At 37.3% G+C, this 16,213-nt stretch overlaps 1 protein-coding gene and 1 pseudogene across 1 annotated transcript; both read right to left on the bottom strand.

Annotated features, from left to right (window-relative positions):
• Nucleotides 1–4,287: 4,287 nt before the first annotated feature.
• On the bottom strand, nt 4,288–6,042 carry LOC148720752 (melanocyte-stimulating hormone receptor-like). The gene has a single exon (XM_088739227.1). The coding sequence runs from the start codon at nt 5,650–5,652 to the stop codon at nt 4,711–4,713; it is 942 nt and encodes a 313-aa protein (XP_088595353.1). The 5' UTR covers nt 5,653–6,042; the 3' UTR covers nt 4,288–4,710.
• Nucleotides 6,043–11,005: 4,963 nt separating this feature from the next.
• Nucleotides 11,006–15,389, bottom strand: LOC148720751 (uncharacterized; annotated as a pseudogene).
• Nucleotides 15,390–16,213: the final 824 nt, after the last annotated feature.

Genomic DNA, 16,213 nt, shown 5'->3' with positions numbered 1-16,213 from the left:
CCTAAAAGACTAATCAAGAATGTTCTGGAAATCATAAGATAATCGATAATCGTGCCAAATAACATGTCTTCTGTTCAAGTTAGGTCAGTATACCCTTTATATCCTAACAGTTTCATTCATTACTTACTTCTTCTTTTACGCGCGTCAATTCATCATGAATGTTTCCTATGATCACGAGGAATTAAAAGTTGAAGAAGCTTGTGGTCCCGTTTTCTCAAGGAAGCTGTCCAGAATACGGCAGGTGATTAAATCATTTATATAGCGATTCTCCTCTGCAATGAACGATTTATCCTTTGCAATTAAGTTACGAGGATCCAATTATTTTCACCGAATCTGTCACGCAATCCCAGAATTTTCTAGAATTATCTTTAGTTTTAATATTCCAAAAACTTTTTTCATGTGACTCAGCACTTTCCAAAAATAGTACAACTTATAATACGCTATAAATAGTAATATAACATTCTAGATACCTAAAGTAAATGTATAAAAGCTGGCTTGTGAGAAGTACAAGAAAGATTTGCCCGAGGGTTTACCGTCGTGGCCGGCTGACTGAACTTGTGGAAGCTATGATGTGACGAGGCTATGACCTTTTGACCTTACGATATCCGGAGAAAAGAAGAAAAGAAAAAGAAGATGGCCGAGAGAGGAAGAAGATAAAGAATACAGAGTTCACTATAAAGTCTTCCGGAAGAATTTGTGTACACGGAAAGAATACCATGAATCAAGAAAGCCAAGCGTTGTGGTCTTCAGTCGCCGGAAGTTGGAATTCGAAGTTGATCCAGACAATGAACTCTCATTCGGCATGAAGGATTGTAAGCCTGCTTTTTGAACTGCTTAACTTAATCTTCATCCTAAGTAAATTAGACAGTGTAAAACTAATTAAATAAATGGGTAACTGCTTGTTGTTACATTCTTGTTGCGTACTATATATCGTACTCGGGAGTCTATTTTTATATATGCTTTGTTAGCGGACATCTGTTGGTCATTCGTGCAAGTAACAATTAAAAAGTATATTTGAATAAAAATGTTGGTTATATAAGATCGGACGTCGAGCGTTGAATAGAGAATTATTGAAACCCTTTTAATATCTCATTGAGATACAGAGTACTGGGTAGCCTGCGGTCAGCGAAGCCTTTCAAGACGGAGCACCCAACTTAAGCAACACCAACACATCTGCTGAATCAAACTCGCACGGCATAAAAGAAGATTAAGTGAATAACTGGAGAAATGAATGTGATAAATAAGGCAATTTTAGAGAAGCAGAAAAATTCTATAACAAATACAGAATAACTAAGAGAAGAAAAAGGGTAATTAAGGTACACTCGAGACTTAGAAATGATACGAGTCAAATTTTATCCCCATTTTCAAGACTTTAATAAAGTGAGATACCCATTTGACATTGGAAAGGTGATTCATTCCACTCAAGGGTTATTTTTGAATGTCATTCTAAAATATGATTCTTATTCTCGCAAAAGAAAGTAGTTTTTTTTCCTTGTTTGACTCTCGAATATCTGGTATGTAAATTATCAGCTGCTGTTATAGTCCGCTTCGTGCGTCTAGGCACGTAAGGCATCAAATGCGATTGTTTACTGTGGGTAACCAGTTAAATAAGCCGCCCCAATTTCCAGCCTCTGTCCTTCATTTCCCTTTCTACTGTTCTCCTCCAAATTTCCTTGGGATGGCCTCTCTGACCTAGCAGAATTGATCTTCTCTTTGATTTCCTTTCTTCTTCTATCTTCTTTCAGGTCTGGTCATGAATCTATTCTTCTTCCTTCTTAATTGGTGTACTAAAAGCCATAGATCCTCTCTCCTGTAGTCGTGAAAGTCTTGCTGAATAAGCCGTTGATCATTTCTCATTTCATCACATTGCTTGTAACCGATTCTTCAGTTCTTGTTTAAAGGCCTTTCTACTTCCGTTGTATTTCGCTGTGAACCCTGTTAAATGGTAATAAACTTGTTTGGAACAAGTAAACAGTTCAGAAATAATAGGCGGAGTGCTGTGTTTTATAGAAGTCGGAATCTTGTAGTAAAGCTTTTCAAATGGAAGGATCCTGGATTTCAAGTTCAGGAAAAGAGAATCTCAGTGCCTTTTGCACTCCGCAAATAAAACGCTAAACGGAGAGCGTGCTTTGCTTCCACATTCAACTAGACCATAAAGAAACACAAGGTTCGATTAACAAGAGGCAGATATTTAAAGGAGTGATACATGGTACAAGGTGTGTTTAGTCTAGGAAAAGTACTAATTTCTATTCTAGATTTCGATGCTATAATCAAGATGTCACTTTCAAGAGAGATAATTGGCAATCAAAATTTCGGCCCGGCTATTACACATGTGTCTTCTTTTCGAGGATGCGAACTTTAAATTTGAAGAACAATCTGAAAATATTAATGTTAATGCTGACACCAGTACCAGTGTGGAAATACAAACATTACTTACTGGTGACCAACTAAACAGTTTATATAACAGAATACAAACAAGTGAACAAGAAATTGTTAAGCTAAAAGGAGAGATCCAGCAGTTGGAGAAAGAAAACAACAACATAAAAGAGGTGGACAGCAAATTACAACAGTGGTAACTTGAGCAGTTTGAGCAAGTGTTGTTTTTCCTATTTTTGGCTTGCTTCATTTTGTGCGCATCCTTGAAACTGGCCCTCTTGAGTTCTCTACGTGGAGCTGTCGGTTTTGTCCATGGAAAAATTAAAGGCAAGTGTGTTCTGCTAAGTTTCCTCCAGCGAAAGGAGCTGAGCTAATCCGCGTACTCGTAGAGTCTAATTTCAGCGTCTCGTTCCTCATAGGAACCACGTACTTTCTATGTATATCAGGGTCTTTAGGAATTCTATAATACTTAGGGTTAGGTGCATTTCTGTAACTATTATTGCAGCCTGGAATACAGCAGTTATAGTGCAACATGTTTGTTTACCTTCGCGTTGTCCCTCCAAACGATCCCAAGAGCCTTTATAGTGGCAAATCGTACCCAGACCGCCGCTCGTTTAGAAAATGGCTAATTGTATTATCTATGTCATTCGAAATGCGCCAACGATCTCAAGTTTCTTTTGTGCCAGAAAACATATTACAATTTCGTTAGAAGTTCGCATGCATACCTTGCATTATCTGCGCATCTGAGGTGTGAGGCGTGAGTCAGTGAGCTGGACTCTGGGTCAGATGGCGCGGGTTCAAGTCCTGGCTGGGGCTTGACGTTGTGTCCTTAAGCAAGACGTTTCACTCACATTGCCTCGTCTTCTCGCATAGGACGTAAAGTCGGAGGTCTCGTCTCCTGCATCTATTAATTAGTTAATTTCGGAAGGGGACGTTAAAGAATGTACATCACGAGATTGCTGTGATGTGGTCTGGCCTCGTTACTGGGAATGGGGGGCAGCAGCATCTGTAAAATTTCTTCTTTATTTATTGTAAACTGCCGCCGGCAGTCTGGTAAAGTCCCCCGTACAGTGTTGTAAAGCGCATTAGAGCATTTACATGAAAATGCGCTATATAAATTGATCTATATTATTATTCATTATCATCCTAAATATATCAGTTTTCTAGCGGCAAGAAATTCTACCATAATTTATCCTGACTTTATACCCCAAAACGGTCTCAAGATAGATCTTACGATGGAAATATTATTGAAAAGATCATGAATAATCAAAATTTTCCTCTGACAAGAGACATTGCGTGCAAATTACAGCTAGTTCTATGCGGTAGTTTGCAACTGAACAATGGTGTTTGTCTAAGGGACCTGTTTATCAAATTGGCAAATGACATTTTGGATAAGGCATTGTAAAACAGGGAAAAGGAACAATGGAAAGAATTAGTGTGTAACTGAGGAAAACTGTTTCTGAAACCTTTTGACAGGCGATGAATTGCCTTTGCCTGTCAGAATTATAATAAAAATCGAACAGGAAATTGAAAAACAAAGAGGTTGTAACGCAAATGTTTCTCGGTCCGGAAGCAATTTGAAGACTTCCTTTGGATGAATCTATGGTCACCAATACCATGTTATTCTAGCCAAGGTTTTGTTTTGTTTTGTTTTGTTTTTTTTGTTAACTTTACTAAATTTATTCTCCGCAACACGGTTTTGCTACCGAATAATATGCAATCATTCCATTCTTGCAAAACATAAAGGTACAAAAAAGCTTTTTATATTATTTGCTTTTTAACCTGATCGAAAAGGGTTAATATGAATTTTGACAAAATCCTCCAGCCTTTATACGGATCGCATATAAATCGAATTAGATATGAAAATGAAAACGACAGGTGGGAACTGAATATAATGTAACGAAAGCAAGCTTTCCTTTATACCCTTTATTTTTTCACAACAGTCGTTCATTCTATTTCCACCCTCTCTCTTCTTTAAACTTAAAAGCTGAGTGGTTTACAGGAGCGAACAATTGCATACTGGTTTACTTTGCTCTTCAATTAATTTTGTTCACAAATTTGATTTGGAAATAAGACAGGGAATGTCTTTTTATAGGAGATATGGAAAGTGATTGCGCCCAGTAGGAGGCACCCTGATAGCTGCTGATTTAAACTAGGGATGTTCACAAAAACATTCCCTTAAGTTTGTTCCCCTTTTTATATTGTTTGCGTTATAAACTTATGTAAAAGGCTAGTTGAATGTCTTTGTTGAGTAATTATTTAATAGCAAAGTAGTTCCGTCGTAAACAAAGAAAGTTGTTATGTATACGACAGGTGAATGCAACAAGGTTTACATTATGCAGAGCAGATTGCCTTTCTGATTGTCTGCGTAACTGCTTGTCTCACCCCTCTAATCCTCCAGCAGTAAAGGAACGGGTTTAAAGTAGAGTTAAAGAGAACCATGACATTTGCCATTCCCCTGAGTATGACGAGATTCGGAGATCGGTTTTTACTAAAAGTGATGACAGTTTCCACTATAAAAACTGGTGCATAACAGAAAACTAATGCTAACTGCACCCACAGTGTATTGTACACTGCCTTTTTGTATTGCGCCACGTTCAGAGGAAATTGTTGGCTCGGCTGTTGTTGAGTATGATCTTGCACTTGAGCCTGATGATGACTAAGAGCGCGGAAAATCTTTGTGTACGAGGCGATTGAGATAGCTAGGCAAGATAATATAAATATATAGCTGTACCAAAGGAACACACGGTAATTGAGATGGAAAAATAAACCAGCGATTAGAGATAAAACCCAAATGATAGCTAAAATGATATAGGCGCGCCTCAAAGTTACAATCTCTTTGTATCTAAGTCCCAACAGCATTGCAAGAAGTCTGTCCACGCTTATGGCCGTTAACGTCGACAAAGAAGATGAGCATAACACATAGCCTGTTACGCCGGTTGATTTAAATAAATATCGACAAAGACTCCAATGTTCGCGAACCACGGACATCCAATATGAAGCATAGAGAGGCTGGCTTACCAGACCAACCAACAGATCGGTTGTTGCTAGACAACGATACACGAGTTTGGATGGCGGATGAAGGGAAGATTCTTTATAAAGGGCAACAAGGATAAGAGAATTTCCAAGAAATGCTGTGATGGAGAGGAGAAAGTTGACTGCCGCGAATGAAATGGACTGTTGTTTTAATTCACCTACCCAAAAGAAGGAGCATTCCGATCCTTCAAAGGTTTTCGCCTGTGTTGCACTCTCCGTTATATTTGCTGCCACCATCATTCAGCAGTAACTTCCATTCTTTTGCAGGTTATTCTTAGTTAAAACGTGGAATATTTCGCCTTAATAGCCCTCTCCCAATAAAGATCAGTCAAACCTTATCTTTTGAATAACAGTTGCTTAAAGATTTCATCAGCAGCATCTGATCATACAAAGTGTCTGAAAGGTGTCCAGTATGTCACGTGGAAGAGGAAAATATGTCAGTTTTTCCGCGAATTCAAATTAGCAAAGATGGAAGAAAAAGAGATTTATGACAGGAAAACTTCACAACACGGCAGAGAATTAAAAAAGGAAAAAGAAAAAAAAAACCTATTTACTCAAATTAAATAAACTCTCAGTGGTAGGTTACTGACAGCAGACAGACCGTCGGCCCACGCGTTGACCGACGCAGCGGCCGACTTGTTGCTTGGATTGGATTCGTTACATTACCAGGATAATAGGGTAAATGATATTCATTCAAGTCATCTGGAGACGCCATGAAGTGTTATCAGACTAGACAAACTGGGGTTAAAAAGCCAAATTTGTAAACAGTAATAGGTTTTTAGGAAAATGGAAACTCAATTAAAAAAAATTCAAAATTAATGTATGGTTGCAGATGAAAATGAGTTCTAAATGTGTTTGAATTCTTGGTCACACCTAACTGGAGTTAGGAACTAAACGACGTTAGTGCAATATATTTCACTTATATCCTTTGTATCCTAAGAGTTTCAGTCACTACTCACCCTCGTCTTTTACGCACGCCAATACATAGTGATTATTTCCTATGGTCACGAGGCATTAAAAGTTGAAGAAGCTTGTGGTCCCACTTTTTCAAGCAAGCTGTCATGTATATGGCAGGTGATTAAATTATTTATTCTGCGATTCTCCTCTGCAATGAACGATTTACCTTTTGCAATTAAAATTTATTTGAATAAAAATATTGGTTTTTTAATTAAGGTTGGACATGAAACGATGAATAGAGAATTATTGAAATCCTTTTGATATCTCATTGAGATATAGAGTTCTGGGTAGCCCATTGAAAATACGGGAAATGATTTGTAAGTGAAATGCTACAAGCTATGAAATGTCAGAAGATATTAAATGAATGATCTTCCGGAATTATGTAGATAGTTTTATGATATTGCTGGGCTTCAAATTGGAATAACACAGCGATTCGCCCTTAGTTTCGATGCAAATGAAGTTCTGTTAAACAAAACGCGACAAAGGAAACTTTCGAACGCTTGACAAAAACTTCTTACAGCATCCCCTGTGGCGAAATCATTTTTCCCTCAACTTTTGTATTTCTCCTTTCTATTTCAGCAGCTGTTTTCATGCTTGTATCGAACATGAAAGAAATTTTAATTTTCACTGCAGAGCTGTTGAAAGTAGAACAGAAGAAGAAAAGAACAAAAAATATTCTTCGAAACTCAGTAGAGCCATCGGGCTCTGTGCGAAAGTGGTAAAATACCCATGCATAAAAAGTGTATAGGTTAGTCGGTTTGATCTTTGACAGCTGTGTGTTTTGGTTCCACGTTTATGTGAGTTCTTTCTGTAAGTAAAGCAATAGACCAAAGGCTACCTTGAATGGAAAAACGAAAATAAATCACCAAAAAACATTCTCCAAGTGATATAGGTTGTATCAGTTTGTCAAAATATTTATTTCAGAGTTCTTTTTGTCAGCGAAAGTAACTGGATTAGAGTAAAGAAAGTTTCGTGGCCTGCAAATCAAATATTGTTTATGTAAATACTGAAAGCTTTTAGCAATTTTTCTCAGTCGAAGAGCGTTAGACTTTAATTATAAGTAGATAACGAATCCACTAATATCGAAGGTGGGCAGTAAAATCTGTAAAATCTTTGGACAATATATATATGGGAAAAAAGCGTTCAAGAAAGTTTGAGAAGTAGGCGCTTTAGCAAAAAAATGTTGGAGGAATCTTGAATTGGATGGTAAACACTTTTTGGAAAAAAAGAATAATGTTGATATTTGAAAATAAAAGAGTCCTTAGAAAAGAACCCTAAAGTTTATCTCTACTCATTTTTTATTTATCCCTTTCTTGAAAAAATCTATTTTAAGAAGGTTTTTTTGGCCAAAAAACGCTCATCACATTGCGATCTTCGATATGAAAAAGGGCAGATGAAGACAAAACGTATTTTTCTGATCTCTCAGTAATGGTTCTTTCCAGAACGGGAGACCTAGGTGCTCTGTCTTGTGTTTGTTCGCAATCAATTCCTCATTATCAGTGCAATTTATTTTTACTAAAACAAACACCATAATGGATATCGCCTCATTTAAATGATTCTTGACTAACTTAAGAACTTCTAACCTTCTCTGGAACAGCCAAGAAGCGCTATTTACTTGTGTGGTATGCACTCGATTATAAAAAAAAAACCTTGACCTCTGATTAGAAAGCTTTAGGAGTTCACGCTGAGATCAAAGGATTTATGGATGTATACATGTAAATAGCAACCACAAGTTGCACTTGGTAAATCATAGAAACCATCTACGCTTTCCTGAAAGAAAATAATTATCATAACTAAAGAGCCATGAATAATGGATAAAGTAAAGTACTAATTACGTAACTGTGCAAACATTTCTCATGAAGCCATTGGGTCTTATCGTTCATGGATCATACTTTCTGGCTGTCTACATTTGTACAATCGAGTGTATATTTAACGACTATTCCACGAACGCGCGTTGGATATGAGATGATAGACAGCCAACGTGGCACGTAGCGCCGGGTTGGCTATAATCATCTCATATCCAACAAGCGCGAGTGGAATAATTGTTTCATTTAAAAAAAAACGCCCCCAAGATACTAGACAAATCTTCTCGACTTTATTTTGTAAGAAGAAACCGAATGTTACAATGTACAGTTATTAGATTATGGTATATTGGCTCATATACTAGAATGGCTAAGCCAATAAAAAGTCTTAAATTGCATTATCCAATGATCCATCTTTAAATAATAACTTTTATTAATAACTGGATCATTGGATAATGCAATTCAAGACTTTTTATTGGCTCAGCCATTATGGTATATGAGCCAATATACCATAATCTAATTTCTGTACATTGTTAAATCCGGTTTCTTCTCACAAAATAAAGTCGAGAAGATTTGTCTAATAGCTTGGGGGCGTTTTTTTTTAATAAAACAATTATTCCACTCGCGTTTGTTGGATATGAGATGATTATAGCCAACTCGGTGCTACGCGCCTCGTTGGCTATCTATCATCTCATATCCAACGCGCGCTCGTGGAATAATTGTTAAATATTAACTTCAAGTACTAACTAAGTATAAAGCCAGCTGTTTCGGAGCCTTATAGGATAAGGATGTCCAGGAAGATCATTTTTATTGGCATTTTCGTGTTTTGTAAGTGATTTCACAATAAAATGATCACCTCTTTGGTCATCATTTGAATGGAATAAGTGAAGTAAATAAAATCTGCCGGATAAATCAATGTGAAGTCCTTGATAAGGATGATCGGTGTATGCGCATGCTACACAGGTGAAGGGTGCTTTCCGACGCACCGATTGGGTGGCTCGCAAGTGATTAGCTCGTACTATATTCACCTCCGAGAAGCGAGAGAGACAAAATCACGCGTCAACAATTGGATTTCCATTTTTTTTGTATATTGAAAGAAAGAAACTATTTTTTTTTCTATTTCTGTGTTGTATTTATTGAAACAGTTCTTGATCCCCGTAACGGGCAAAGTTGTGATAATCAATTCGCCGCTTCGCGGCTCGATAAACATCCACCACTATACACCCCCATTTGGGTGAACAATTGTTAACTACTAATATGCGAGTGAATAGAATAATATGATAAAATATACTTGATGCTTTTTTTTTCTGAAGGTATGGCTAAATCGTTGATGAATTGTAGTCAGTACCCGAGCAAAAAAACGTTGATCGGAGGAATTGTTTAGTGCTATCTCAAAGTTATTCACATTCATTTTGCTAAATTCTAGTTTTATCGTCGTGTGTTTTACAGTCAGGTTTGTGGACTGATCAGAGTAAAATTGATACATCGCCGTAGAAAATTGATCTCCTATTATGATGAATAACTGCTGTTTACCTCTTTAGTTACATAGTAAGTTACTTTTCCTTTTTTGTTTTAAAGGAAGTTTCAAATCCCCATCGATAAACAGACTTAACATTATGCGCGCTGCAACTGGTCATTAAAAATAATTCGTCAGAGTAATAGGCTTTGGTAAAAAATTACTTCCTTTATCTTTAGTCTGTCTGAAATAGCGCACAATTTGTACATTTTTTAAAACGTTTTCTTCCCATTTAAGTGAACATTTCGTAACTCAAGAGAAAACTATCATGAAACAGATTATAAACTGATCAGAGAACCGATCTTTGTTCTTACCAAGGCAAATTAAAATGTAAAATGTTTTCATAATCAGTCTCTATCTATGCATTTCTGAATAAAGAAAAAAAAACAGATTGAATCTGTTTGCTAGGCATCACCGTCAAGTTATCTCAGCCCACGTTGCTTTTTAAATACCTAGTTGAATCTGAGTGGAGCTCCTCAAACTCAGAGAAAAGTAACTTTCTTCTACGTAGTTATCTTTTCGATAGTCAAAAACTCTCTGAAATCTCAGGTAGCAGCTGGCTAGTTAGACAAAAGCATGGCGCACCGATAGATTATCAAAGTCACACCTACTGTGTCCTTTTTGTATCATAATGTTAAAACTAAATGAAGACAGATTACTTCTCGCGTCGTAAAGTGATGATTTTGTGGGATCAATAGCACCGTCTGTAGCCACAATTGACGATGGCGGTTTCGAAATTGCAATTTTGGATTAGAATATTTTGATGGAATTCAATTTTCTTCTGAAAATTCCAATTTTGTTTCCTAGAAAGCTATCCGCAATTAATAGTAGCGATAACATTATTTATAATAAACAGTTTTCCCAAGTGGAAGGACATCGGTGAAAATTGACGACCTATTAGAAATTTAGGAAGGATCACAGAGGTTCATGAAGAATGGTCGAAATCATAAACCAAACCAACAAAAATGAGATCTTTGTATTCACTAAGCTCATTCTCACCATTATTCAAATTTTTTACCGCCGCTCATCCCCTTAGTACGAATTTCCTTCTCTCCTCAGACTTCCTCTGTTATCAAAATCGACGATGGCGGCCATAATTTTCGCGAAGAAAATATTAAGTACTCGCTCGCCAAAACTACTCCTATTATGCAGGGTAATGAATCTCCCGGATGAGCTCATCAACCTCTCATATTGCATCAATTCCCTTTTTCCTTTTATTTTCCTTACATAGCGATCTCTTTATCTTTCCCAGAATAATTTATACAACTCTAACTGATTTCAATGAACAATCTAACACCCGTATTTCTTAGAACAGCTGTATTTCATCCGTTAGAAAAAGCTTATTTATACCTTTTAGTCATTTGCAGGACTCATTCATCGCTGTAGTTTGTTAAACGAATTAAAACGATAAGGTTGTTTCTTTTTCTAGACGAATCGTATGTAGTACTTAGCAGAACGCAATGCATGAGGTTTAATTTCTTTTAGAAACACATATTTGGAAACAAGCTGTCGAATTTACACCTCTACTAATATACTGGGTGGCTATCTGTATCTTAAATTGTGGAATAAAACGAGGCAAATCGATGAGATTGAGATTGTTTTTTTTTTTACATACTAGTAGTCCCTGTGTCCATCACTGTCTTAGGAGGAGCCGACATTCTCCTTTTCATCTCATGTGGCTTCATATTCTTCCTCCCAAGCGTTCCTGTGTAAGATTGTGATCGTTTGAGGCGTAAGGTTCCTTCGATGTCTACGAGCTCTTTTACATCTGATGAACCAGCTGAAACACCATTCTGCCGTGTGCAACACCCTTTGAGATATGTGTGCTCGACTTTCTGCGTCTCAGTCTCAAATCCTAACATTTGAAGAAGAGCTTTCCTATAGCGTTCGTTTCTATAGAAATAGAGGACGGGATTCACTAGAGAGTTTATTTGGACCTTTAATTGAGCCCATCGAAAAGCCGAATAAGTGCGAAAAACTGGTGAGTATGATATTGAAGTCATGACTTCTAGTCCCGGAAGACTCCAAACGACGACTGCCATTGACAGCAGAAACGCAGTGTAGGCAAGTTTTCTTTCCATTTTTGCTTTGATTGAGACACTCAATGAGCTGATTTGACATCTGTTTTGTCACCGTACTTCGATATAAATCCTGCGATAAAAATACAGCATCATTAATGTTCCAGTGAGCCAGCTGCAGTTAAATGCAATATCCAGTGCAAATGCAACCTCATTTACATCAACAAGAGCTAGTGTTAGATACAAAGCCTCTTCTGCGACGCCCTCCATCCAAGCGATTAAAGTATACCTCTTTACGAGTCTTTTTGTGGCTATAACTTTGTACCTTGTCTACTTAACTATTGCCACATACCTCTCCCATGCTATCAGCAATAAATGGCGATAGGAAGCAATAAAGATGGTGATGAGTATAGAGACACTGGTTTCATTTAGCAAACAGATAGTTTTATATGATACAGTTCCTCGAAGAATCAGTGCATCCACAGCGATTGTCAGTGGCATAGAAACTGCGCCAACTAAAAGATCAGCCACGGCCAAACTAGAACGTTAGAGTTTGTTTTTAGCCCTTTTCCTTTCCTTATGGCTAAGTCACGAAGATATTTAGGCAGATTATACAAGGACAAGCAGCAACTGCAACGCTGATGGTGAGCCGAGGGGAAAGTGTTTGCTTTAAGTCCCATTTGAATTGCGATAAGCTTGGGCAAAAAAAACCTGACTAAGAGGGATTGTTCAATGCATCCCCAAAGTTACTTACATTCATTTCGTTAAACTTCAGTTTTTGGGCCTAGTGTCTTCAAGTCAGGCTAGTAAACTGATTCCCGCGTAGAAAATAGGACGCCGGCTATAAATTGTCTTTCAAGTAGTGTTTTGTTTGAAAGCAAGTTTTAAATCCCTAAAAGAAATACATTTTTCATCATAATATGAACTTAACACTATGTGCGTTGCGATTGGTCACTGCTCGTGATCTGTCAAAGCTATAACAAGAGATGAGCGTCGGTTAAAAATTGTTTTCTTTGACTCACCGATTGTGAGCCGTGGGGAAAGTGTTTGCGTTAAGTCCCATTTGAATTACGATATGCTCGGGCAAAAAAAGTCTGACTCGAGTTACTTACATTCATCTTCTTAAACTCCAGTTTTATGGCCTAGCGTTTTAGAGTCAAGCTAATAAATTGATTACCGTGTAGAAAATAGAACGCCGCCTAAAAAGTTGCCTTTCAGGTTGTGTTTTATTTGAAAGCAAGTTTCAAATCCCTGAGAGAAATGCATTTTTCATCGTAATATGGACTTAACGCTATGTGCGTTGCGATTGGTCACTGCTCGTGATCTGTCAAAGCCATGACAAGAGATGAGCGTCGGATAAAAATCGTTTTCTTTAATTAAGTATTAAACATAATTTATCAGGGGTAGGGAGGGGCGGGGGATATTTGGAGGATGACATAGCTTTCAGGGGAGACGGAGGAGGAATATTAATCAATCGACATTAATAGAGTAGAACAATGATTCTCGAATAACTGTAGATAATGGAGGGGTCGTAAATGAGGATTATACAGAGCCTTATGGGTTGATTTTATAAATTATTACGTGAAACAACCAAATCCGTCGACCCTTCCCCCCTCGCCATGGATAAATTATGACTGGTCTCTGGAGCAGAATTTATCCGACATGCTGGGAACTGTCCCCGCATGGAAATAAAATTAATCGAAAGTAGTTTTCGCATAATGGGGAAAGAAAAGTAACCGACCAGTTGTGCGACATTCATCTTGGCTGGGAAGCCGCTTGTTTGTGCTTACCACGTTTTTATTTTTTCTCTTGTTATCTCTGAATGGGAAAAAAATACTCAATTGCTAAGCATCATCGTCAAATTATTCCAGTACATGTTTTTCTCTTTGTGTCGGCTGTTTGTTAAGTAAAGTGCCAGATTTAGAGGAAATTTAGTTTTGGACGTGGTTATCTGTTAAACAGTAATAACTGAAACTCATTCTGAAATTTTCTTTTGGCGGCTGGTTATTAAGGCAAAAGTTTAACTTTACAATAGATTATCAGCATCAAATCGAGTTTATTCCCTTTTAAAATCTCTCTATTAAGAAAATAAATGAAAACAGTTTAGTTGAATTATACAAGCACCAAAACGATACTTTGGTGGCATCATGAACATAGTCTGTAGCTAAGATGAAAACCCATGGTGTCGAACTGAAATTGCACAATATTTTGATAAAATTCGATATCCTTGTAAGAATTTCATTTATCATGTATTTCTGGAAATGTAACTAGATTTCCAAAGATTATTTCGGTGAAATAGCTTTAAGGAGCGATTTTGCATGAGAGCTTCTCTTTGTCAAGTTCGCAAACATATCGGAGAGGAGTTCCGCCTCTGAATTTTCATTTCTATTTCTTTATGATATATAATGGCGCTGTACTCCTCAAATTTCAAACGTTCGCCTCAATGGTTTATACAGCTGTATTGGTTAAGCTGGAGACAAGGAACAATATGAGTCCTAAAGCTTCCAACAATCATTTTATATTTTCATCAAGCAAGGCAATCAAAACGGACAGAAAAAAAAGTTGGCTAATACAAAACAGGCAAATGATGATGTTGAGAGCTTTTGTCAATATACTTCACGCTTCTACTACATTTTTCGCACCAGTCTTTATCTTTTCGTTGTTGTTTTCTTTCTGAACCCTTGTATTGTATTTGCTTTGCTTTTTCCCTGATCCTTTTTCCTGTTTGTTTGTTTTCTTTTTATCTCAGACATTTTTTAGCATGTCTGTCCTTTGGGGTTTAGATACTTTTATTTTTGTTTTCCCTTTTAATGTGTATTGTGTTTGGGCATTGTTTTCTACCGATCGGTGAAGGATGGCCAAGTCAATCATTTGGGAATTTCATAGACAAATCCGTGAAGCAATTCACAAGTAAATTTATTGTAACACCAGCTTGGGCTCTCACAGTATTTCACGCATGCGTAGGCTGGCAGAGCTGCGGTAAACTAAAAAGGACATAATATAGAATATAAAGAAATAAATCAAACATGTTTTCTAAAAATATCAAGTTAAGAGTTTTTCTAAGTAAGTACAAGTTCTGTAAGGTTTCCTGATCAGGAAAAAAATTAAAAAGGATGAAAGTCTAATGGGGGCCGGCATTGTGAATTTTCGACGACAACAGCCGAAAGAAGAAAACGACAAAATGCAGCAACAACAACAACAACAAAAACAGATGCTTGACCCAGTGCCGCTAAACAGGCTCTTTAACCATTAACCTCTCAAAATTGATCAACATGAAACTTCTCTGTGTAATATTCCCACATTATCCAGCAAACAGGTAATGAGAATATTCAAACTAGTTGTTAACAGTGATCTAACACCAAATTCTTAAAACTAATTTAAAAGGAACTGTTTAGCAGCTAGAGGGGAGAGTTAACGATCAGATCTTGGGAGTTGAAGGGTTAATGTGATGTGGCAAGATAAGACCTAACACATCCAACAAGTGTGTTCTGCTAAGTTTCCCCCATCGAAATGAGCTGAGCAAATCTGCGTACTCGTAGAGTCTAATTTCAGCGTCTCGTTCCTCATAAGAACCACGTACTTTCTATGTATATCAGGGTCTTTAGGAATTCTATAGTACTTAGGGTTAGGTACATTTCTGTTACTATTAGTGCAGCCTGGAATACAGCAGTTATAGTGCGCCATGTTTGTTTACCTTCACGTTGTCCGTCCAAACGATCCCCAGAGCCTTTATGATGGCAAATCGTACCCAGACCGCCGCTCGTTTAGAAAATGGCTAATTGTATTATCTATGTCATCCGAAATGCGCCAACGATCTCAAGTGTCTTTTGTGCCACAAAACATATTACAATTTCCTTAGAAGTTCGCATGCGTACCTTGCACTATCTGTGCATCTGAGATGTGAGGCGTGAGTAGTCCAGTGGTCAGTGCGCTGGACTCTGGGTCAGATGGCCGGGGTTCAAGTCTTGGCTGGGGCTTGACGTTGTGTCCTTAAGCAAGACGCTTCACTCACAATGCTTCGTCTTCTCGCATAGGACGTAAATTCGGAGGTCTCGTCTCCTGCACCTATTAATTAGTTAATTTCGGATGGGGACGTTAAATAATGCACATCACGAGATTGCTGTGATGTGGTCTGGCCTCGTTACTGGAAATGGAGGGAGGCGGCATCTGTGAAATTTCTTCTTTATTTATTGTAAACTGCCGCCGGCAGTCTGGAGAAGTCCCCCGTACAGTGTTGTAAAGGGCATTAGAGCATTTACATGAAAATGCGCTATATAAATTGATCTATATTATTATTCAATATCATCCTAAATATATCAGTTTTCCAGCTACAAGAAATTCTACCATAATTTATCCTGACTTTATACCCCAAAACGGTCTCAAGATAGATCTTAGGATGGAAATGTTATATAAAAGATCATGAATAATCAAAATTTTTTTATTTTTATTTATTTATTTATTTACTCAAATTCAATTACACAGATAATCAAAACAAAAACAAAAACAAG

The sequence above is a fragment of the Stylophora pistillata genome, chromosome 11 (assembly GCF_964205215.1).
Source record: "Stylophora pistillata chromosome 11, jaStyPist1.2, whole genome shotgun sequence".
In the NCBI taxonomy this organism is placed as follows: Eukaryota; Metazoa; Cnidaria; class Anthozoa; order Scleractinia; family Pocilloporidae; genus Stylophora; species Stylophora pistillata.
The sequence above is the reverse complement of the archived record's forward strand: the minus strand, read 5'-3'. Positions and strand labels throughout refer to the sequence as shown.